Below are 25,343 nucleotides of genomic sequence, written 5' to 3' on the forward strand. Positions count from 1 at the left end.
AATGGATACCTTTATATTTTCTATATTTTCAACTGCCATTATATGTGGAATTGTTTTCCATCGCTTTCATCCTGGTTTTTGGTTTTTTTGTTTTTGTTTTGCTTTACATTCATAGCAGTTTCTTTTGGTGCGTTTTATTGTGTGGCTTTGTGATAAAAGGTCAAATCAAATAAATAAACACGGAGTGGATGTTTCTGTTTCGAGTGTGGGGTTTCAGGATTTGTTTGTTTTTTAAATAAATATAGTGGTGTCTGGATAGGAACTGGGGCAAGCGAAGTTAGCATTCATGGCTATAAGTTTCCATTTGATCTTGGCTTGATACAGGCTGAAGGATCCTTGGGAAATCCAGCATGAAGTGTTTGTTTGCAGGTCTGTGGCAATGGGTGCAAATCCACAGGCAGTGTTCACACATGCAGCACACCCAGGGCCGGACTGAGGTTTGATGATGCCGTAAGCTAGTGAAGGTAATGGGGCCCTTTATATGTCCAGCTGTCCTTTGTCAACAACAAATTGTTGCTGATTTTTGTGTTGAATATATGCTGTATGGTAATTTATGGACCTAATAGGTATCTAAAGCCATTTTCACATGCAGAATGTAGGCACCCTATATATAGAAATGGGCAAACAGTGATATTTTAGGGAGCAGGCTAGCAGGCGGGGTCCATTATTTACATCAAAGGAGCCTACACAACACAAAACACTGTTGCTGTATGTCGGTTTTATTTTATTTGTTTTGTATCTTACATTTTGGAAATGTACATCCAGGTTTTGTTTTGTTTTTTCAAGAGAGTGGGGCCCTAAGCTATAGCTTGTTTAGCTCATACGTAAATCCGGCACTGACACTGACCAATCCAGCAGCTTACCCAAATTCCTGGCATTTACCCCAAAAGTTATGGTAACATACCGAGAGGTTTAAACACAGAGACTTGGAAATATTTAAACCAGGAAGGACTTTTTTTGCACATTTAATCAGCATGTTACACCACCAGCTCTCTATCATGTGACCTTATTGCCTTATGTTTAGAGTTGACATATCTGTTTTCGAGCTTGCGTAGGTTTTGAGATGTTAAATATAATAGTATTTGGAAGGAAATCGGGGGCAGAGCTAGCACTGTCCATGGTTTCCATTTTCTCCTGGCTGGTGTGGGCTGAACTTGGGTCGGTTCCCCCCCTGTTGTTGCAGATATGTGACAATCAGTGCAAATCTACACATAGCATTTTATTTCATCTCACAAGATTTATATCCCGCTTGATTGTAAAAAGCCTCAATACTTTTTAACATAGGTTTTTTCAAAAACATATGTTTGCATATGCAGCAGACCTGTGAAACAGCACATGGGCTGAGCTCAGTAACACATGGCCACGCATGCATGCTCAGAGAAAACATTGCTGTTGCATCTAACTTTGCTGATGAAAAATTAGCTTTTATTTGGAAGAGGAGGTGGGGAGAGATGCAATTTCCTGGCATTTACTCAGTGTGTTACCATAATGTTTGTGTCAAATGCCAGCGATTTGGGTCGGCCGCTAGGTTTCTCTTCCTTTTTCTTTTTCCTAAAATAAAGGCTAGCTTTTTTTTTTTGGTCAGTGGTCAAATGCATTTCCTCACAGTGCGCATGCCTGGTGCCATGTAATCAATCTCAACCCATGTGCTGCTTTTCAAGTCTGTTGCATATGCAAACATATGTAAAAATGCTAGATCTCTCAAGTGTGGGCTCCTTCAGCCCATATCAAGCCAAGATAAAATGGAACGTTGTAGCCATGACTGCTAACTTGGCTTTGCCCCCAGTTCTGATCCAGATATGGCTAGATTATGGTAATGTCAGGTTTTGGGAAAGCGGCTCCCTCCCGTTGGCTGTGGATAAGCAGAACAAAGCAAAAATAGTCTCTTACCATTTAAAGAGATTTTAATTATCACAGTGAAAGAACAAAGAGTCCATTCTCGGAGTAAAGGTGCTCCCAGTTAAGGTTTACACCCTCTTCCCCCCGAGTCACCCTCATCACTTCCTCGTCTTCCAAGCTGATCTCGCAACCACTTTGCCTTCTGTGCAGCTACTTTATCTAATCTCGTGACCTTGGACCCATCGACTGCAGACTTTCCAGTGAACTGGAGCCCATTAACACTCTCTCTCCCGGTTCTTCTCCTCCTAGCTGTTCACCAGCCAGTTATTCCCAACATTTGTCTTCTGAACTATGTCCCTCTGCGAACCACTGTTCCAGATCTATACTCTCCCATTGCTCCTGGGAAAATTCAGGATCCTGAATTCAGGGGGAGGCTCCCCCCAGTCCTCATCTGTGCAGCCCACATCAGCACAGTCCCATACTGATTTTAACCCAGCCACCCCCCAAAATATTTGATCCAGGAGTGGCTTTCTTGCACACTAGACACACTTGTAATGATTACGCCACACCAGACCTTATCGCCCCATGTTTAGAGTTGCCATTTCTGGTTTGGGTTTGTTTGCTTTTTTAAAGATACATACGTTTTTAGGAAACAAAACAGGCAGGCTGAGTGACCCCTTTGCTGGGGTCACGATGCCCTCACTAATCTTCTGTGACACCGTCACTGAGTCACAGTGCACGGGGCAGCTGCCTCTGCCTTGTCTCATGCCCCTGACCTCCAAGCAAGGTTGAGTGGCTGGTTCAGGGAGTTAGATGGAATTCCTTGGCACTACCCAGACTGCCAGCTACTGCGGACCTCGGAAGAGTTGCTTGCTTCCAGAGGTGGCCCCAACCAGCATCAGCCAGGACAGCTACCAGTCTTATTACCTGCCAGGCTACCGCTACCTGAACTCATGGCGCCCCAGCTTGTTCTACAAAGTGTCCGCCTTCAGGCCCAACGATGAGGGAGCGGGGCGCCTCTGTGCCCCACTGCGGCCTCCCACCATCCTGCCGTCGGTGCGGTCCTCCTTGTACGCTCGCTACAGCCCCCACGACTGGTACAAAGCCAACCAGCTCCAGATCAAGGGCTCGGAGGCTTACCGGCACTGGGCCGGGAGGCTGAACGCCGACACCGGGAGGCTGGTACAGGACAAAGACCAGCTGACACGGCAGCAGCAGGAAGACTCCGGGAAGAATATCGGGCAGAGGCTAGCGGACATCAATTTCTGGAGGTCCGAGCTGACCTATGAACTCGAACGGCTGCTGTCCGACACCCGCATGTTGGACACAGCCAAGAGGCGCCTAGAATGTGCTGCGGATGAAGCCCAGGGACCACTGCAGGTGGGTGCTGAGGGTGGTCCAGGAATAATAATAATAATGATGATGATTTTATTATTTGTACCCTGCCTATCAGACTGGAAGAGATGCGGGTGGCGCTGTGGGTTAAACCACAGAGCCTAGGACTTGCTGATCAGAAGGTTGGCGGTTCAAATCCCCACGACGGGGTGAGTTCCTGTTGCTAGGTCCCAGCTCCTGCCAACCTAGCAGTTCAAAAGCACGTCAAAGTGCAAGTAGATAAATAGGTACCACTCCAGTGGGAAGGTAAACGGCGTTTCCGTGCGCTGCTCTGGTTCGCCAGAAGCAGCTTAGTCATGCTGGCCACATGACCCGGAAGCTGTACGCCGGCTCCCTCGGCCAATAAAGCAAGATGAGCACGGCAACCCCAGAGTCGGCCACGACTGGACCTAATGGTCAGGGGTCCCTTTACCTTTACCTGTCTGACTGGATTGCCCCAGTCACTCTGGGCGGCTTCCAGCATATAAGAAAACACAGTAAAACATGAAACATTAAAATCTTCCCTATACAGAGCTGCCTTCAGATGTCTACAGAAGGTTGTATCATTGGCTCTTTCTTTGACGGGAGGGCATTCCACAAGGCGGGTGCCACCATCGAGAAGGCTCTGTGCCTGGTTCCCTGTAACCTCACTTCTCACAGTGAGGGAACTTCCAGAAGGCCCTTGGAGCTGGATCTCAGGGTCTGGGCTGAACAACAGGGGTGTTCTTAACTTTAACACTCTTGGTTTGGTATGCAACTGTGCTGAGAAGCCATTTGGTTTTCTCTTGGGCAACCTCTGTGACCAAAGTGGTGGTCCGCCTTCCCTCCCTTAATAGAACCATTCCTTGTTTCTAATATCAAAACAGCACGACTCCCAGATCTTCAAAACGACAGTCATGCTTCAAGTCCTTGGGAGCACTTTAATTTATTGCTTGTTTCCAGGGCTTTATTTCAGCCAGAACTCACTGGAACTCAGTCCCGGTACCTCTCAGATGGGTGCCATTGCCATTGTAAGAGAAAAAGGGAATTCTGTCACCTCTTTTTCTAGAAAAATAGCACTGCTCGTTTCCAATGTTCTGATACCTTTCCATAAAACCGCAATCAAGGCAATCAGCAGAAACGAGATAACCAACAAATCAAGTATGAGTAAGAAACCACCATACCACTAATAATAATAATCTAAAAGCAATGATCTAAATCAGCAATGTCGAACCTGTAGATTGCTGTGGTGCTCCCGGTGGACTGCAGTGATCACCTGGTTTCTCCTTAGTGATTGCGGCACACCACTCCGCCGCTGCTTAGAAAGGTTGTATTTGCTGCGCTGGCGGCAAGTGGTGAAAGGAGGGAGTGCCCCCCCCCAAAGCTCAACAACAACTCTGGTGTCTTTCCCTAAAAAAAGCTCAAGAACTATGGGCAATAATAGGTAGATCACTGCCAGTTTTATTATACTTGGAGTAGATCTCAGTCGCTATAGAGTTGGTCATGCCTGATCTAGATGGTCACAAGCAACTGCAGTCAAATCTTATTTAAAAACACCATCCAGAACAGGTCCACTGAGAAAAAGCCATTTGTAGTCATGTGGGTTAAACCACAGGGCCTAGGACTTGGCGATCAGAAGGTCGGCGGTTTGAATCCCTGCGATGGGGTGAGCTTCCGTTGCTTGGTCCCTGCTCCTGCCAACCTAGCAGTTCAAAAGCACCTCAAAGTGCAAGTAGATAAATAGGTACCGCTCTGGCAGGAAGGCAAACGATGTTTGCGTGCGCTGCTCTGGTTCGCCAGAAGCGGCTTAGTCATGCTGGCCACATGACCTAGAAGCTGTACGCCGGCTCCCTCGGCCAGTAAAGCAAGATGAGCGCTGCAACCCCAGAGTCGACCACGATTGGACCTAATGGTCAGGGATCCCTTTTCCTTTACCTTTAACACAGCACCCCAGACCCACTTTGCACTGGGCAAGGGGGAGATTTGAACTGAGTGTTCCTCCAACTAAGCTGGCTTTCTGCCACCCACGGAGCAAGATCTCACTTTCCCCTTCGTCTGCAAAATGTCCCGGTGGGCAGGAATGCTGAGAACGGGGAGCCCACCAGTGGTAGCTGGCAGAAAGCCCCCAGATGGTGCTACAAGAGCGGCAAGAGTCTTGATAGCACAAGGATGGAAGAATGAAGAAACCCCGACGAAAGAACAGTGGCAAGAGAAATTGATGGACTATGCAGAACTGGCATAACTGACACACATATATATATGTTGTTGTTGTTTAGTTGTGTCCGACTCTTCGTGACCCCATGGACCAGAGCACACCAGGCACTCCTGTCTTCCACTGCCTCCCGCAGTTTGGTCAAACTCATGTTAGTAGCTTTGAGAACACTGTCCAACCATCTCGTCCTCCGTCATCCCCTTCTCCTTGTGCCCTCAATCTTTCCCAGCATCAGGGTCTTTTCCGGGGAGTCTTCTCTTCTCATGAGATGGCCAAAGTATTGGAGCCTCAGCTTCAGGATCTCTCCTTCCAGTGAGCACTCAGGGCTGATTTCCTTCAGAATGGATCGGTTTGATCTTCTTGCAGTCCATGGGACTCTCAAGAGTCTCCTCCAGCACCATAATTCAAAAGCCTCAATTCTTTGGCGACCAGCCTTCTTTATGGTCCAGCTCTCACTTCCATACATCACTACTGGGAAAACCATAGCTTTAACTATACAGACCTTTAATGGCAAGGTGATGTCTCTGCTTTTTAAGATGCTGTCTAGGTTTGTCATTGCTTTTCTCCCAAGAAGCAGGCGTCTTTTAATTTCGTGATTGCTGTCACTGTCTGCAGTGATCATGGAGCCCAAGAAAGTAAAATCTCACTGCCTCCATTTCTTCCCCTTCTATTTGCCAGGAGGTGATGGGCCCAGTATAGCCCCCAGATGGGGTGTAGTCCAGAGGTGGGTGTGGGGCTGGACCAGCCTGAGATCTGTGGGATTTTGGACCAATCTCTCTGCCTCTGAGCGACAGCGTCAGTCACCAATTTGGGCCCATTCGCTGTGCCAGCTCCAAGCTTCTGAAGCAATCTTACTGAGCCCTCTCTGCTCTGCCGCTTCATAAAGTACCACTGTGGGTGGCTGTAGGTTTGGATTGCACCCTCAGGTTGTTGCAGCGAGAACGACAAATAATATTGGGGGCACACAGAAGAAAATGGACGAGATTCGCTTAACCAGCCCTGTCGCCAGAAGCCCTGAGCAAGGACGACTGAAGGGCGGTTTGTGAACTGTCTTCAAAGACAGCCCCATGGGGCCTGCTATTTATCTGCGCACTTGGGGATCACTTCTTTAACCCGACTGTTGAGAACCTTTAGTTTCAGAACAAAAAAGTGTGCAAGCTTCCCTTAAGCTGTAGAAAAGTGCACACAACACACAGGTCCCAAAATTCAGAGAGTAAATGGCAGGCTTTGTTGAAAAGCGACGTGCAGCGGTTAAGGCTGATAGCACCCTTGCCCTGACTCTTCCTAGTCCGGTCTTGCTTTTTGAGTCTAAAACTGGCCACAAGGTGGTGTACTAGTCTCGCTTTTCAAATAGATGTAGCTCAGTTTTCTTTTGGGTAGAGCAGCCAAGACGGGTTGCATGTCCCCTTCAAGCCTGACAGGGGTCTAGAGGCAGAAGTGCAAAGTTTCCAGTAGTGTAGCGAGCCCAGGGTGTGTGGGTGGTGGTCCACACTGGAAGGGAGGGGTTGCAGGGAGGCACGGAAGTCTGTACTGTGCGTTGGGGGTTGGGATTCTGGGGGGCAGGGGAGCTTGGGGTGGCCCAGTGGTTGTTGGGTGTATGAGTAATAAGTCTCATTGATGGGGTTTACTCCCAGGTAAGTAGGGTTAGGCTTGCAGCCTCAGCGCTGTTCTACACCTTAGTTTGGGGAAGTGTGGATCGAATAGTGTTTGTGTCAAAATTCACACACAAAAATTGAATTCCTTGTGTGTCCTTAGGCTGACCCTTGGGGGGGGGGGGAGGGTCCAGTAATTTAGCCGCTAATGGGTCTCCTAGTTGCCATTTTGATCATCCAGCACTTTGGGTCCTAGCAACAAACAAACATCCATTCATCCACATGTTTTAGTTACAGCTTAACCATTCACAGATATATTTGGAACAGTTTTCTTCCTCTATTAGGAGATTGAACGTGGAAAAGAAAAACACCTTGCAGTGTTTTTCCAAAGACTCACTATTAGCCTTTACCCCTCTGAAGGAGTTATTTGAACCCGTGGTTTTCTTGTCTGCTTTCAGGTGGCTTTGGAATGCTTATACAACCGGGAGAAAAGGATGGGCATCGACTTGGTCCATGATGACGTGGAAAAGAATCTCATCCAGGTACAGCGAGCCTTGCCGGCTTTGTGAAATGAGTTTGCAGAAAGGTAGCCAGAAATAGCACTTGAGACAGGTGTTCCGTTTTCTTGATAAAACCCATTTTTTTGGATTCTCCCTTGGCGCTCTAACTTGCTCAGGGAAGTCCAAGTTTGACCTGAAATTTCAGAGCAGCATTTCCCAGCCTCTGGGTCACTGACCCGCAAGCGGATTCATGAATCCTGTGCAAGTGGATCAGGGGCTTTAGGAGTAAGCCCAAAACAATTATGGCTTGTGACTTATGGCTTTTTGTTTTGTTGGCATGTGGTCATGCTGTGTTGACACTTGTCGTCAAACGCCAGAAATGCTAGAGTCTTGCATCTTAAGACCTGGGAACCGTGATCTGGTGGCAGAGAAGACCTAAGGTCCAAAATTCATATGGTAATAAATCATATGCATAAACCAAGCACAATTTGAACCTAAAGCCAGATTATAGTACATAGGAGATAGTTGTGTTCCTTAATATTTTTATTTTTATAAAGCTCAAGAGATGTACATCACAGGTGTACATTGGGAAGGGCCAGGGCCAGGTTTTAAAGCTATCCCCAAAGTGCATTTAAATTCCTTTTTTTGGGGGGGGGGGGTAGGGGGATTTTGTGCATTGTTACTCAGAAGTCTGAAGTTTAGCTGCATTAGATTCCTTTCAGCATTATGCTATTTTCACGCCAGAAACAAGTTTAGGAAAACTGGCCCAAACACAAACTGACATAAAATTTATAATGATGTTAGTGCATTACAGCAAAAATCAAAACAAATTTTAAAAAGCACCTTAATTTAAGGACAAATAGATTCATGGATGGAGAACTAGGACTCATTTTATCACATTTGAGATGTGTTATCCTCCCTCAATGGGCATTTATTATGATTGCATTTCTATCCTACCAAGATGTTCAAGGTGGCACACGTCTTTAAACCTCTTTTGCTGCCTTGATGCACAGTTGTAGTGGGCGAGGAATCCTTTGCCTCTATTCAAGCCTAAAGCCGTAGAATCAAACTGCCTGGTTCAGGAAGTTTGTGACCAACTTTTGTAGTACGAGAAGCAGAATGCAACCAGAAATCTGTGCACGTTCCCATTGTTCACCGGTGCCCAGATTTCTGGGGTCTGGGGACAAATTTGGAAATGTACAAAACTGTCATGGGTACCACAAAACACAGATGCTCAACACGCACCCTTCAAAGCTCAGGCAAGACATCACCAGCCTGGGAAGAAAACAAAACACAGACCTAAAAAACCAGGCAAGCCCTCTCCCCAAGAAAGCAACAACATCCCAACCAGACAACTGCAACAATGGGAAGGGCAGGGAGGCTTGGTGGATGTTGAGAATGTCTGATAAAGGATGCTCTTTCAGCCTCCATGTTTGCAGGATCAATGACAGCAGGTGTCTATTTTCCGTTACAGGAGGTTGATCTGATCAGAGCATGCCAAGAAAGAATGAGGAAGCTTGCAGAAAGGATCGAACAACAAATTAAGTAAGTTTTTTAAACACACACACGCACAAAATATACATGGCCTTTAAAGGCGGCTGGTGAATTGGGCACCCTGTTCATTTGCAATGTCTCAGCCACCGTTAGAACTCAGCAGTAGTGTAGCGTGGGGGGTGCAGGGGCGGCCGGCCGCACCAGGCGCAACATCTGGGGGGGGGGGTGCGCTCACACTCGCAGCTCTCTGCCCCTACCTGGCTCACTCACTCTCTCTCACTGCAGTGCTGGCTGTGCGAATCCGATCCGAGCCACCGGGTCGCCGCCCACTGTGGAGGGGGGTGTGTGCCAGGCATGCGGTGCGGTGCGGAGAGAGAGCGAGGGACTATCTGCGGGAGGGGCAGTGCAGCAGGGGGTGCAAATTACTTGCCTTTCCCCGGGTTAGGGGGCACAAATTACTTGCCTTGCCCCGGGTGCTGACAACCCACGCAATGCCACTGGAACTCAGCAGCCTTTGCCTCGAGAAATCCTCTTTTAGTGTTTAGTTCTCCAAAGGATGGCCATCAGGTCTCTTGGCAGTTCTCAACAACAAAAGCCCTTTAACCTTCCTGGGTTGCTCAGCCATCTGGAATAGACCCAGAATTCACAACACTACCCAGGAAGTCACACCCAGCCCTCAAAGGGAGGAACGGCAAAAGTTTCCCTGCTGCTAAAAAAGGAAGCAGCATAATTGTTGGTACTACTGGGTTTTCCTTTAACCCCACCCCCCGTTGGGGTTTCTATAACTTCACAGCAGGCAGAAATCCAACAGGTAAGGCATTTACTGGCAATAATATTGCTGAGTCTTCCTTACCTGTTCAGCTTCTGCCTGGTAAAAGGCACCGGTGTCATTCCGCCCATATTTTAGGCCGAAATCCACAGCTTGTTTTCACGGTTTTTGAATATGGAAATGGGATTTCCAAGACTTCTTCTTTCTTGCCCATTGTCACCTGCAAAAATGCTTTGAAATTGTAAATATGCTGCTATAACAAAAATCCTCGTCCTCCTACATAGTGTCAACAGAGATGCCCAACATGCTCTCGAGAGGGACCTTGGAGACAAGAACTCGGCCCATTTCATCGATGAGAAGTGCTATAACCTGAGGAACACGTCCGACAGCATCAATTTCTACCACGGAGTGGAAAAAATAGATGGAACGTAAGTCTGGGGCACTCTGCTTATAATAGCCATTGCTAGATTGTGTTATTGAGTATGACAGACACCAAGCCCACACCTCTTAAAATCCAGGTGTGAAAGCAATCCTACTAAACAGAAAGTAAACTTCCTGGATTTCCAAAGATGAGCAATTGTACCTATTGTACAAAGCAAAGCTTCAGAGGGGGGAGACCACAACATTTTGCTTCCACTTGGTGTGTTTGTGAATTTGGCCTTTGAACATGCAGAAATGTGTATGCAAAATCCTTTTGTATAATTACAAATTGTATGGTGCCGTGATGTCGTGGATATATAAATTTCTTTTTTTAAAAAAAGAAAAAAGTACGCAATTTATTTTGCGCAGTGTCCCACAGCACCCTGGAACACAGGACATCATGCTGGTTTTTAGCAGTAACCCGGATTCTTATACCTTGCAGAGTGACGGTCCCCGAAACGTGGGCCAAGTTTAGCGATGACAACATCCGGTATTCACAGAACGCACGGGCCAACACAGCCACCCTCTGCAGCGAAGCGGACCACACCCTGGAAACCACTTCCGACGATATGTGGAGGCAGTGGACAAACACAAATTTGGCCTTCGACGCCCGCATTTCGGAAATAGCGGACTCCAAGAACCAGCTGCAGGCACAGCTGGCCAAGGTAGGAGGGCGCTGGTCTTCAAGAGGCTGGGCGGGTTAGGCAGAGACTGCTCTGCTGAGTGCTGGGGATGGAAGAGACTTCAGGTGGAAATGGAGGCGGAAGTGGAAATTGCCCATGTTCCCTCCTTCCTCCTGGGTCCAGAATGGAAACCAAACCAGTGAATATCGCCAATATTTCCCAATACGAAACTGCCCAGCTGCTAAGATCCTTTGTTTTGGTGGTCTCCCACCTCTTTTCCCTAGCTGTATAAACACACCTCCTGTAAAAAGGTAGTATAAACGCCGACAACTGGCCTGTGAGCGCTTCAGTTGGAGAACACCCTTTACCAATGGTGTCATGGGCTTTGAAGACGCTCAAACTCGGGACACAAGGGAGAAACGTGCTAAGTGGAAAGCACACTTGGCAAACCCTCACCGTGATCAATTCCTACCCAGACATCTATGTCCCCACTGTGGAAGGACGTGTGGGTCCAGAATTGGCCTCCACAGTCACTTATGGACTCACTGTTAAGTCCGTGTTCATGCAATCTTAGTTGGCTACGAGTGATAGGAGAAGAGGAGGAGGAGGAGGAGGGAGAAGAAGAAGAAGAAGAAGAAGAAGAAGAAGAAGAAGAGAGCTCTCCCACCTCTTTCCCCTAGCTGGGCAAACTCTAACTAGGTTTTGGGAAGGAGGAGGGAAGACTCTAGGACTCACTTACCGGGCTTTGGGTAGGCAGCACGAAGGCTGGGGAGGGCCACCCAAAAAGCCCTCGAGGGCCATGAGCAAGGTTTCTCCTACCATCTTGCAGTGGGGGGCAGCTGTCCTAGATGATAACTTTTGAAGGCTGCTACGCTTGGCATGGTGGGTGCCATCCTTTCAGTCGAGTGAGCTGGCCTTGTGGATTCCTCAGCTCAGGGATGTGTAGACCACCCAAGCTGCACTGTGATGTCACCATGCCACAGAACCCGGACAAGACCCAACAATGGGCGGTCATAAAAGGCATGAGCATGGGAAACGTGGCAAGCCCCACTACGGTTGGGCATGACATGAAAAGGAGGTCCGGCAATCAGTGGCGTAGCGTGGGTTGTCAGCACCCGGGGCAAGGCAAGTAATTTGCGCCCCCCCCGCTGCACTGTCCCTCCCCCAGATAGTCCCCCTCTCTCTCTCCGCACCGCACCGCACGCCTGGCACCCTCCCCTCCACAGTGGGCGGCGACCCGGCGGCTCGGATCGGATTCGCACAGCCAGCACTGCAGTGAGAGAGAGTGAGTGAGCCAGGTAGGGGCAGAGAGCTGCGAGTGCGAGCGCGCCCCCCCAGATGTTGCGCCCGGTGCGGCCGGCCCCCCCTGCACCCCCCACGCTACGCCACTGCCGGCAATTATTTTCTTTTCTCCGTCTTTGCTCTCAGTATGGGAGAGGAGGCACATAGAATTGGAAGGGACCCAAAAATCCCAATGTATCGAAATCTCAATGGAGCAGAAAAGATTATTTATGTATGCAGCCATGGCTCTGTGGATGTTATTGGCCCAGAGATGGAAAGAAGATAAAGACCAGAGAAGAATGGCAGATTAAGTTGACGGATTATTACGAAATGGCCAAAATGACCGGAAGAATCAGAAATCAGGAAGACTAAAATTTTAATAAGGAATGGGGGAGATTTATCATTTATCTTAAAAATCATTGTAAACAGTTAAAATTGTTAGTAGGGTTGGAATAACACTTGTAGTTTAATGGTTAATTTTGGATATAATGGAGATGTAAAAAATTTGAATTATTATAAAAGATGCAGGAGGAAATGACTAACCATAGGACCCACAAAGGGGAGAAGTCCAGGAGTTTCTTTGGAATCTTGTTTTTATGTTGTATGTTGGATATGTGATTGAAAAACTTTAATTTGAAAAACCAAATAAATGAATTTATTTTTTAAAAAAAGAATTGGAAGGGACCCTCGGGCTCATCTACTGCAACCCCCTGCAATGCAGGAAAACGCAGCTGATCCTTACGGGGATCAAACTTACATCCTTGATGTTATCGGCACCATGCTTTATAACCAACATAGCTGCCCAGGCTCAGTGAATTGTGACAGTGTGACAGTGAATTGCTGCTTTCAAGTAAAACTTGTTCAATATTGGCCATGATTCTGGTGCTGTTGCTCCAAGAAGAGAAGAAGAATAAGAATTTGGATTTGATATCCCACTTTATCACTACCCTAAGGAGTCTCAGGGGACACAGGTGGTGCTGTGGGTTAAACCACAGAGCCTAGGACTTGCCGATCAGAAGGTCGGCGGTTCGAATCCCTGTAACAAGGTGAGCTCCCGTTGCTCGGTCCCTGCTCCTGCCCACCTAGCAATTCGAAAGCACATCAAAGTGCAAGTGCATAAATAGGTACCGCTCTGGCGGGAAGGTAAACGGTGTTTCCGTGCGCTGCTCTGGTTCACCAGAAGTAGCTTAGTCATGCTGGCCACATGACCCGGAAGCTCCCACAGCCAGTAAAGCAAGATGAGTGCCACAACCCCAGAGTCGTCCGCGACTGGACCTAATGGTCAGGAGTCCCATTACCTTTAAGGCGTCTCAAAGCGGCTAACAATCTCCTTTCCCTTCCTCCCCCACAACAAACACTCTGTGAGGTGAGTGAGGCTGAGAGACTTCAGAGAAGTGTGACTGGCCCAAGGTCACCCAGCAGCTGCATGTGGAGGAGCGGGGAAGCAAACCTGGTTCACCAGATTATGAGTCCACCGCTCTTAACCACTACACCACACTGGCTCCAAGGCAAAGACACAGCATTATAGAATTGTCGGTCTGTGGAGTTGGAAGAGACCCCATCAGTCATCTATTTCCACCCTCTGCAATGCAGGAATCACAGCTAAAGCATCCCTGACAGATGGCCATCCAACAGAAAATAGACTTGCTCCACCTTCCATGCGATAGCTCTTCATATATTTGAAGATAGCTATCATGTCACCTCTCAGTATTCTCTTTTCCAGGCTAAACATACCCAGCACTCTCTAGTATAAAGTCATAAGGCTTGGTTTCCAGATCTTTGATAATCTTGTTTCACCCAATATTGACTCTTAATACCTATATTTTTGGGGACCCGGGTGGCGCTGTGGGTAAAAGCCTCAGCGCCTAGGACTTGCCGATCGAAAGGTCGGCAGTTCGAATCCCCGCGGCGGGGTGCGCTCCCATCGCTCGGTCCCAGCGCCTGCCAACCTAGCAGTTCGAAAGCACCCCCGGGTGCAAGTAGATAAATAGGGACCGCTTACTAGCGGGAAGGTAAACGGCGTTCCGTGTGCTGCGCTGGCTCGCCAGATGCAGCTTGTCACGCTGGCCACATGACCCGGAAGTGTCTGCGGACAGCGCTGGCTCCCGGCCTCTAGAGTGAGATGAGAGCACAACCCTAGAGTCTGTCAAGACTGGCCCGTACGGGCAGGGGTACCTTTACCTTTTTACCTATATTTAATGAGCACTTCTCCCCATTAAAAAAACCCAACCTTTTCCATTTTAAAGAATGTTTTTGTGTGCAGGAGGGAGAGGGTTCAAACAAATCAGGACAAATGCCGCAGAAACGGTGGATGCTGTATAACCTCCCTGCAAACGTGGTGCAAAAAATTAAATGCATCTCGATGAATTTGATAACCAGATCAACTGGAAGTGAGAAAGTATGAATTCAGAGTCAAAGCGCCACAGGTGCCATTCAGGAGAGACTCTTTGGTGCAAATTGCCTCTGCAATCTGTATGCCGCGAATACGAAGATGATCTTTTATGCATAACAAGCCCATTTAATGAGACAATATATAGAGTCACCAAGCAAGATGCATGCACTCTGTTACACTGGTGGATGTATTTATGTGTTTTGTTTTTAATTTTACAGTTGCTGCAGTCATTGTTCTCTTAAAAACAATTAACAAAAAATAGCACAGTTGAAACAACGACGCCAGGGATTGTCGGGAGTGGGAGAGCCCAGGCCTGCAGCATTCTTTAACCTCCCTCATCTTGAATACCACTTGACACATTTTAGCCACCCAATTTGAATGCCAAATTTGCTAGGTGGTTCCTTATTCACACTGAGACGCACCCCTTTTGTGTATGCATGACGCCACAGTTCTTGCTCCATGTGGAATTTTGGATAAGGTGAACACTTGTGTACAGGAGGTGGGGAACCACAGAACGAGACAGAGAAAGAGAGAGAGAGAGAGAGAGAGAGAGAGAGAGAGAAGAAAGCTTCGGGAAATGGTGGTGGGGTGGGGTGATTGGCGGCTCCAGCAGTGGCAGGCAGAAAGGAAGGAGGTGTCTGCCTTCTTTGCAGGCAGAAGCTGCAGATCCATTCCAGCCTTTTTCTTCTGCCTGCACCTGTCTCTGCCTCATGGCTCTGTCTCCATCTGAGCTCCCTTGACCACTTGTTTGTGGAGAGAGATATTTGGGGGGCGAAAAGTTGCTTTTGAGATGCACAAGCAAAGAGGAGGAGGAGGAGGAGGAAGAGGCCTTGCACCCTCTCCAGATCTGCCCTGCCTCTGGAAATCTTGGCACAGCCTATTTTTCTCTGAAGTTAAAATCTCCTGTTTTGGCTTCTTGACCCCTCTTGTTCTGGTTGCTTTGTTTGTCGTTGCCCCCCCACCTCTTTCTTGCTCGTCTTGTCGTTTTCCGACCTCCCTTCTTCCTTCATTGAAATAAAATAAAAATAAATAAATAAATAAATAAAATATCCTGGGTGTACACCTTTATGAAATGTGCTGCACTCACCCACTGCAAAATATTTTAAAATGAGGGGCATTACCATAAAAACTGAGTGCAAGGCGCACTTTGTCCCTGCCTACGATGGAGGTGTGGTGGTGGAGATTTGCACAAATGGTGAAGGATGCCAGAGGGCAGACTTGGAACTTTATTCTCTGCAAGAGGTGGGTGTACGGTTTGGCAGCTATATATATGAACTGATCTCCACCCAGCCTCTGGAGTGTGTGCTTGTGTGTGTGTGAGTGAGAGAGAGGGAGAGATTTGCTTCCTAATTCTTGGAATATAGCCACAAAATGATGTCGTTTGGTGCAATACAGTCTGGTGACTTTCTCCACCAATCCAGTCAAGTCCTTTCAAGCGATGCGAGTTTAATCTGGACCAATGTGTAAATCGCAGTGTGCGATCCAAAGCCACTTGTAGCAAGTTTCTGCCAGGTGTGAAAGGTAGTTGCTCTGTAGAGACAACCTCCAGTTCCTCTCCCAGCTTACTCCAGCTTCTTAATTATACTTTTAAAGCGGAAAAAAGGAAGAAGACAGGAGACAGCAGCCAGGAAGGCAGGATGACCTTAAAACCAAACATACTATTAAGCTCCTAGTTGTGGGTTAAAAAGACGAGGCAGTGTTTGGTTTGGGAGTTCACTTAAAGGTTCGAACAATATTTTGTTTCGGAGGCTGCCAAGGGAGGAGATTCCTGCCTGCGTTATCAGTTATCCTCTTCCTCTGGGGGCACCATCTGGCAGGAAGGTCTCTTGCAGAAGCCCCAGGGGAACACATCGGCCCTTCGCCAGAGGGCCCAAAAAGCGGACATGTATGCGATTCTGAATTAGGGATGGGGGAGAGATTTGATACGGTTCACATCTAATGTCAAATCTGCCAAACTCGCCTGAGTTTGAACCAAAACACAGCTGCCTTTTGAAACTTGTATTTCCCCGAATTTTGCAGTGACGTTGACCATTAAGTAAAATAAGGTGGGAGTGTGGTGCAGCAGTAAGCCTAAGCTGTAGAACGTTTAAAAACATGTTAAACAATGGAGCTAAAACCATAAAACTTAACTAAAAGCTGGAGGGTTTGATAAATGTTGCCTTGCTGCTTCCGCGCATGCGCGTGATGTCATTTTGAGTGTCTGTGCATGCGTGAGCGGCGAAACCCGGAAGTAACACGCTCTGTTACTTCCGGGTTGCCGCAGAGCACAACTCGAACAGGCTCAACCCGAAGCACATTCAACTCGAGGTATGACTGTACCTTGGTTCTCGATCTTAATCCGTTCCGGGAGTCCATTCGACTCCCGAAACCATTCAAAAACCAAGGCGCGGCTTCTGATTGGCTGTAGGAGATACTTGCACTCAAGCAGAAGCTGTGTCGGACGTTCGACTTCCAAAAAACGCTCGCAAACCGGAACACTTACTTCCGGGTTTGCGGTGTTCGAGAGCTGATTTGTTTGACAACTAAGCCGTCTGAGAACCGTATTCTCCCACCCCCCATTCCCCCAGCACATTTCTTTCCAAAGAAGCCCTAAGAAGGAAATACCTTCCATTCGAATGGGCCCAGATGTCAGGGACTGGACTGAGGAGGAATGGTGGAGACAGCCCCACCCCTTCCCCTGAACCTTCCCAAGAAGAGGAGGACAGTATAGATTCAGTATAGAAGCTGGGAAATATTGGGAGAGGGGCAGGAGGAAGAAGAAACACCGGGGAGAGGCAGCTGACAGACTCAGTGTCTTTAGAAAGCATTCCTGACCCCACCCCCCCGGACCCGGCAGGCATTGAGAGTAGGAGAAAACTCAGAGGCAGAAAGCACAGATCAGCCGGCACAGGGGTGATGTGGAATAGGAAAGACGGAGGGGGTGGGACTTTACCTGGAGCAACACCATTGTCCAAGAGAGATGGCATTTCTACCTCTCTGTGAATATTGAATAAAACACTTGGTAAGAGCTCTTCTCCTTTATCTGCTTCTTGGCTGCCACTGTGGGAGGGATCAGATTCCCTGAAGCCTGACACCAGAGGACGGTGGCGAAAGTCGCATCAATCAAGGAGGCAGCAAGCACTGGGGGGGGGGGGGGCAAAAGCTGTTATGTACTGAAGTTCTCACCCTGGGCCACCAGGGGGATACTGTAGATAGTTTTCACTCAGGTCCACATATGCAAATAAGGAATTGAAAGTGACGTTCAGTGATTGGATAGTTACAGAAAGTTGTTACTGTTGCGTTGTAGTGGAGCTCTATATAAGCAGGCTGGCTGAACCCTTCAGTTCAGTTCTGTTCTGGCCTGTGAATAAACAAGAGCTGTTTGAAGAATCGCTGTGTCATCTGATATGTTCACCCACAACTTAACAACAACCATACCATTTTCTTCTCCTCCTTCTCCTTTCAGACACTGCAAGAAATCTTTCAGACAGAAAATACAATAATGTTGCTGGAAAGAGCCATAATGGCTAAGGAGAGCCCACTCAAGGTAGCCCAGACACGCCTTGAAGCCCGAACATGGCGGCCAAATATGGAGTTGTGCCGGGACGTACCCCAGTACAAGTGAGTGAGCCCCCCCCATCTCCCACCCTCCAGATATTGCTGCTTGAAGGCCTATCACATTCCAGATCTATTTGCTGTTGATGCAGAACGCATCGAGGATTATTAGTGCTACAGGATTCGGGGAGTTGGTTTGGATGCCATCTTTGAGCTCCCGTCGCTTTCTATTTCCGCAAGATGGAATTCTGCAATCAGCGTTTCTCACACTTGGGTCCCCTCCACCTTTTGTGGGACGACAACTCCTATTATCCCTAGCTATCAGGATCTGTGGTCAGGGATGATGGGAAACTGTAGTCCAGTAATAGCTAGGGACCCATGTTTGAGAAACACAGTGCCGGTAGAAGTGGTCAAACCAGTTGGTGGTCCCTAGCCAAGTCTCCTAGACATCTTTAAACCACAGAGCCTAGGACTTGCTGATCAGAAGGTCGGCGGTTCGAATCCCCTGACGGGGTGAGCTCCGGTTGCTCGGTCCCTGCTCCTGCCAACCTAGCAGTTCGAAAGCACGTCAAAGTGGAAGTAGATAAATAGGTACCACTCCGGCAGGAAGGTAAACGGCATTTCCGTGTGCTGCTCTGGTTCGCCAGAAGCGGCTTAGTCATGCTGGCCACATGACCCGGAAGCTGTACGCCGGCTCCCTCGGCCTATAGAGCGAGATGAGCGCGCAACCCCAGAGTCGGTCACGACTGGACCTAATGGTAAGGGGTCCTTTTACCTTTAAAGACACCGTCACCCAACTGCTTTATTGCAGGAGTATTATGCAAGATGCTTTTGATGCAATGGGCCCGTTCACACTACTGTTTGTCCTGTGATTTCTTGTCCGAGAGGAGTTATTTTTGTCCCACAGCTTTCCCGTGGTTTATGGCTGAATTGGAACAAATGCCAATATGCAGGAAACCCGATTTGTTCCAATTCAGCAGTAAGCCATGGGTTTTCCCAGGGAAAGTGGCAGGACCAAAAGAAAGAAGAACTTGGACCCCTGGCTAAGAAATCATGGGATAAACGGGAGTGTGGATGGGCCCAATAATAATGGTGGATTTATTCTGCTTTATGTTTGTTACGCGATGCTTCCACAACGCAAGTACATTATTACTGTCTGGATGAGCTATAGCGTAACAAAAGTGGAACATGAATAAACCAGAATATTTGCGGAATTAAAAGTTATGGGACTTCAGCAGAAGTTGAAATGAAGTCGTGTGATTGCTCCAAACTTTTGCAGGTGCAGAAGCCGGCCTTCTCTGCCAATTTTTAAACGCCTGCTGAGAGCTTTTATATTCTGCCAGGCCAGGGCAGGCAATTAAGAATACATCCTTTCACAATGGCTAATTAATGTCTGCTTTAAACCTTCTTTATGATGTTTATTGTACAATTTTACGATTGCTGTAAACTGCCTTGATATCTTTTTCATGACATAGAGGTATATAAAGATCTTTATCAATAAATATAAATAAATAGTATTGAAGGGGTGATTGTGTACCTGATAGCACCATGAATGTTTCTCTCTGCATTTCATAGCATCATAGAATAGTGTTGTGGACTATACTTTGCTCCTCACAGAACTACGGTTCCCAGGGGCACCCTCAGGAAACTACAGTTCCCAGGATTCTTTGTTGTGGGAGAATTCCTCCACTTTGGCATGGCTGTGACTGTTGTAGACTGTATCTCCCATCATCCCTGAACATTGGCCATGCTGGTTGGAGCTGATGGGAGTTGGAATCCAGTGACAGATGGAGGGCACCATGTTGGCTAACCATGCCCTATGTTTCTGCAAGGCTTCTGTTCCATTGCTCTTTGTTTTTTCTCTAGCCACAAAGGGGCCCGGTGTGCCTCCCCACCCTGCTTTCCCTTCTCATAAAGTTGGGAGACACAGGATGTTTTGACACCAGGCGCTGGCGGGTGATCGTGTTAAGGGTCGGAGAAGCTGTTTGCCGAAATCGTTTTTTTCAAAGCCGCCCTCCCCCTCCAAAAAGAAAAAAGGGTTGACTCATCTTTTCCTAGTGCACCTGTATGAGCCTCAGTGGGTGGGAGTGATAACATCTCCAGCAGCACAAAGCGTTTTACAGGATCTGGCTAAGCATCAAAGGGGTTTTATAGCAGAGCTTGCAAACACGGAATCTGCTCCGTCCTCTGCAAGAGCAGGGACAAAAAAGAGAGAGAGAGAAGAAAAGGAGTGTCACACAATAGGAACACAGCAAGCTGGCTTGTTATATTGAGCTTTGGTTCAGCTAGTTCAGTATTGTCTACACTGACTGGCAGAAGCTCTCCAGGGTTTCAGAAATAATAATAAGAGTAATAATAATAATAATAATAATAATAATAATAATAATAGTAGTAGTACTAGTAATACTAATACTAATAATAGTACTAATAATAGTACTACTAATAATACTACTACTACTAATACTACTACTACTACTACTACTACTACTACTACTAATAATAATTGTATGGCACCCATTTGTGGCTTCCAACAGATATAAAAAGATCTTACAGTCCTTTTATATCTGTTGGAAGCCGCCCAGCATGGCTGGGGCAACCCAATCAGATGGGTGGCTTATTATAATTTCAGTGGTATCTCGGAAGTCGAACGGAATCCGTTCCGGAAGTCCGTTCCACTTCCAAAACATGCAGAAACGAAAGCGTGGCTTCTGATTGGCTGCAGGAAGCTCCTGCAGCCAATCAGAAGCCCGCTGGACGTTCAGCTTCCAAAAATAGTTCACAGACCGGAACACTCACTTCTGGGTTTGCAGCATTTGGGAGCCAAAACCTTCGAGAACTAAACTGTTCGAAAACCAAGGTATGACATTACATCATCATTATATATCCTCCAAGGTTTCTCTGACGAAAATAGGGGCATCCTATTCAATCATCAAGGGGACGCGGGTGGCGCTGTGGGTAAAAGCCTCAGCGCCTAGGGCTTGCCGATCGAAAGGTCGGCGGTTCGAATCCCCGCGGCGGAGTGCGCTCCCGTTGTTCGGTCCCAGCGCCTGCCAACCTAGCAGTTCAAAAGCACTCCTGGGTGCAAGTAGATAAATAGGGACCGCTTCCTAGCGGGAAGGTAAACGGCGTTTCCGTGTGCGGCTCTGGCTCGCCAGAGCAGCTTCGTCACGCTGGCCACGTGACCCGGAAGTGTCTCCAGACAGCGCTGGCCCCCGGCCTCTTGAGTGAGATGGGTGCACAACCCTAGAGTCTGTCAAGACTGGCCCGTACGGGCAGGGGTACCTTTACCTTTACCTATTCAATCATCATCAACAGTGCTTTCCCCCCCGGGGGTATTCAAGGGTACGCAGTACCAGTACCTCCCCCCCCCCAAATGTTAAAAGTGTGGCACTTACTGGAACAGCTACATGGTGAATACTGACACCTTTTCCCCCTTAAAAAAGCACTGGTTGTTGTGGTAGCAGTGGTGATTTTACTATTCATACCCCACCCACCTGACTGGGTTGCCCCAGCCACTCCGGACAGCTTCCAACATATATAAAACCATAATAAAACATTAAACATTTTTTTAAAACTCTCCTGTACAGGGCTGCCTTCAGATGTCTTCTAAAGGTTGTACAGTAACTTATCGGGAGTCGCACAACTCCACACCCTACAAAGTTTCTCTGATGAAAATAGGGATGTCCTAAGGAAAAGCGGGACATTCCGGGATCAAATAAGAAATGGGGACGGCTTCTGTAAATCTGAGACTGTCCCTGGAAAATAGGGACACTTGGAAGTTCTGTTATTATTTATTATTATTATTTATTTATTATATTATCAGAGCTGCAGGGCTCTGGCAGCACAGTCTGCGTTTGATGTTTTATCGTGTTTTTAATATTCTGTTGGGAGCGGCCCAGAGTGACTGGGGAAACCCAGATGGGCAGGGTATAAATTAATAACAACAACAACAACAACAACAACAATTGGGGCCGGATTTAGGTTTGATGAGGCCCTAAGCTACTGAAGATAATGGGGGCCCTTTATATGTCCAGCTGTTTTATAACGGGGTCAAAATAAAAAAAATATGTATTACATGAAATCAATCAGCAGGCATAAGACTCATGCCCTTAGTCTACGCTGCCTGATCATGAGTCTACAAGCACTCTTTAATATTAGATAACAGGTACAACAGCTTGACCTGCATTCAACTGTGTTGCACTGCAGCTGCATGCTCTATGTTGGCATGCAACCAGTCCATGCAGAATGTAGGCACCCTATATCTAGAAAGAAGCAAACCAGTGATATTTCAGGGAGCAGGCTAGCAGGCCTTACACAACACAAAACACTGTTGCTGTATGTCGGTTTTGTTTTATTTGTTCTTTATCTTATATTTTGGAAATGTACGTCCAATTCTTTTTTCCCCTTTAAATTTATAGGGGGGCCCCCAAGAGATTGGGGCCCTAAGCTATAGCTTGTTTAGCTTATACGTCAATCCGGCACTGATTATTATTCCGGGTTGCTGATGCTACCTCTAGGCGGAAGCTGGTGTTCTGTTTATTTGTCCCTTCCTTCAATGATTTGCAAACCACTTCCCCCCAAAATGTTTCTGAGGTTCTGAGTGTTGCAGGAATTTATATATAGGTTGGGGGTGTTGCCCCTCCAGCAGATATCATGCGTATGCAGCCCACTACCAATATCAGCACAATCGCTTTTGTGACTTTTGTGATTTGTCCCCACAAAACACTTCATCACAGTTTCTTCCTATCTATTCAAAGGACCTTTGCTGCACGATACCAAATTTAACAATTCACTGATAGACGTATGTATGTACTGGCTCACTGGGAAAACTTCAGAAATTCATATAGACATGTCAGCTCAGCTACTCAGCAGCCCCTCTGCCTGAGTGATCATTCCTGGCATCCTGATACCCGAGTGCTAGATAGGTAGCCATTCCAGAAATAACAAACCCAGATGAAGACAAAAGGGTGTGATTAACTTGGTTGGGAAGGGACGTGGGTGGCGCTGTGGGTTAAACCACAGAGCCTAGGACTTACCGATCAGAAGGTTAGGGTTTGAATCCCCGCGACGGGGTGAGCTCCCGTTGCTCGTTCCCTGCTCCTGCCAACCTAGCAGTTCGAAAGCACGTCAAAGTGCAAGTAGATAAATAGGTACTGCTCCGGCGGGAAGGTATACGGTGTTTCCGTGCGCTGCTCTGGTTCGCCAGAAGTGGCTTAGTCATGCTGGCCACATGACCTGGAAGCTGTACGCCGGCTCCCTCAGCCAATAAAGCAAGATGAGCGCCGCAACCCCAGAGTCGGCCACGACTGGACCTAACGGTCAGGGGTCCCTTTACCTTTACCTTTACCTTGGCTGGGAAACAGGGAAATGTACATATCTCTTTTGTTACACTTGATGGGTGTTTGGTGGAGGGCAAGGAGAACCATGGGGCAGGGTCCAGCATGCTCAGATTACTGCCACCAGACCTCCCCTTTCATGATGTAACCATGATGTATTAGTGATGTAGTTTGGGGGGGGATGTAACATGGGGATTAGCGGCTAATAAAAATTTGGGTTCTCTTTAGTTCGGGGTTTCCATCTTGTTCCACCTTGTGGCAGGTGGGAGTCCTGTCGTGACAGTCTTCAATAAAGACCAAGCCTACTGGCTGCTGTTTTGCTCTGGTATTCCTGGCTGGTGTCCTTGTTTTTTATCCAAGGGAGCCCTCAGATTTCTCCGGTAACAGAGTATCTGTTATGTACCGATGTTCTCACCCTGGGCCAGCAGGGGGATACTGTAGATAGTTATGCAAATGAAGGATCGAAACTGACGTTCAGTGATTGGATAGTTTGTATGCAAATGAAGGATTGAAAAGTGACGTTCAGTGATTGGATAGTTTGTATGCAAATGAAGGATCAAAAGTGATGTTCAGTGATTGGATAGTTTGTATGCAAATGAAGGATCGAAAAGTGACCTTCTGTGATTGGATAGTTTTAGAAAGTTGCAACAGTTACAATTGTTCTGGAGCTCTATATAAGCAGGCTGACTGAGCTCCTCAGTTCAGTTCTGTTCCAGCTTACAAATAAAGAGCTGTTTTGGAAGAATCGCTGTGTCATCTGATATGTTCGCCCACAACTTAACAGTATCTGTTTCCCCCCAACCCCACCCCCATTTCAGGCTGGTGAATGAGGTTTTCACCATCGACGACACGCTGCAGACCCTGAAGCTGCGCCTGCGCGAGGCTCACGACACCCTCCAGCTGCTCATCCTCAACAAGTCCAAGCTGGAGCATGACCTCCTGGTGAAGGCCAACTCCCTATTCATCGACAAGGAGAAATGCATGGGGATGAGGAAGACTTTCCCCAGCACCCCTCGCCTGGTCGGCTACACCTGAGCTTTCCCGGCGACCTCTGCTCTGACATAAAAGGTTTGCAAATCATGGGAGAACATTCTGCTCGTTTCATTGCTATTTTTTTTTCTTTGTTTGTTCGGTTAGCCAGCTTGACAAAGGAAAAAAAGAGAAGAAATTGGATGGCAATAAAGCATAAGAGAAACCAAATCAGAGAAAAAGGGTCGCAGGTTTTTGTTGCTCAGGGGGAAAACGTGAGGCGGGGTGGGGGTCTCTTGCTGTGGGAGGAGCTACAGTCCACGCAATGCATCCTGGGAAAGAATTGGGCACTGGGGCTCGCCTTTCTGTCCTGGCAAGCCCACCTGCTGCCTTGACTTCAGGGCTCTTTGCTCAAGGAAAGCGCATTTGGGATACGCCGCCTGTGTGGTGCAGATTTTTGAAGTCCCAGCTTCATTTTTTTATTTAGTTATTTTGGTGGAATCTAGACACATACAGTGGTACCCCACAAGACGAATGCCTCGCAAGATGGAAAACCCGCTAGACGAAACGGTTTTCCGTTTTTCGATGCGCTTCGCAGGACGAATTTTCCCATGGGCTTGCTTCGCAAGACGAAAATGTCTTCCGAGTCTTGAGATTTTTTTCTGCTCCCCACCCCCTTTTTCTAAGCCGCTAAACCGCTAATAGCCTTTTAGCAGCTAATCCGCCAATCCCTTAAGCCTTTAATAGCCGCTAATAGCCGCTAAACCGCTAATAGCGCTAATCCGCTAATCCGCTAATAGGGTTGCTTCGCAAGACGAGAAAACCGCTAGACAAAGAGACTCGCGGAACGAATTAATTTCGTCTTGCGAGGCACCACTGTACTTAAAAAATGCTGTGAAAATGCATTTTTAAACAGAGTTTAAAAAATATACAGTGGTTCCTCGTTTTTGAACATCTCCATTGACGAAAGTTTCAGAACTCGACGCTGTAAACCCAGAAGTAAATTCTTTCATTTTCGAACGCACCTCG

At 47.5% G+C, this 25,343-nt stretch overlaps 1 protein-coding gene and 1 long non-coding RNA gene across 2 annotated transcripts; one reads left to right on the forward strand and one right to left on the reverse strand.

Annotated features, from left to right (window-relative positions):
- Window positions 1-1,448: 1,448 nt before the first annotated feature.
- Window positions 1,449-11,725, reverse strand: LOC310664584. Its single transcript, XR_014504976.1, has 3 exons — window positions 11,542-11,725; window positions 9,844-9,979; window positions 1,449-2,238 (listed from the first exon to the last, which is right to left on the reverse strand). It is a non-coding gene; the product is annotated as an uncharacterized lncRNA (long non-coding RNA).
- TEKT5 (tektin 5) lies at window positions 2,580-24,545 on the forward strand. The gene is made up of 7 exons (XM_083413622.1): window positions 2,580-3,219; window positions 7,455-7,538; window positions 8,971-9,041; window positions 10,044-10,187; window positions 10,622-10,844; window positions 17,921-18,075; window positions 24,164-24,545. Exons 1-7 carry the CDS (start codon window positions 2,653-2,655, stop codon window positions 24,378-24,380), a joined length of 1,461 nt encoding a protein of 486 aa, XP_083269748.1. The 5' UTR covers window positions 2,580-2,652; the 3' UTR covers window positions 24,381-24,545.
- Window positions 24,546-25,343: the final 798 nt, after the last annotated feature.

This window comes from Podarcis tiliguerta (genome assembly GCF_965153285.1).
Source record: "Podarcis tiliguerta genome assembly, chromosome: 14".
Classification (NCBI taxonomy): Eukaryota; Metazoa; Chordata; class Lepidosauria; order Squamata; family Lacertidae; genus Podarcis; species Podarcis tiliguerta.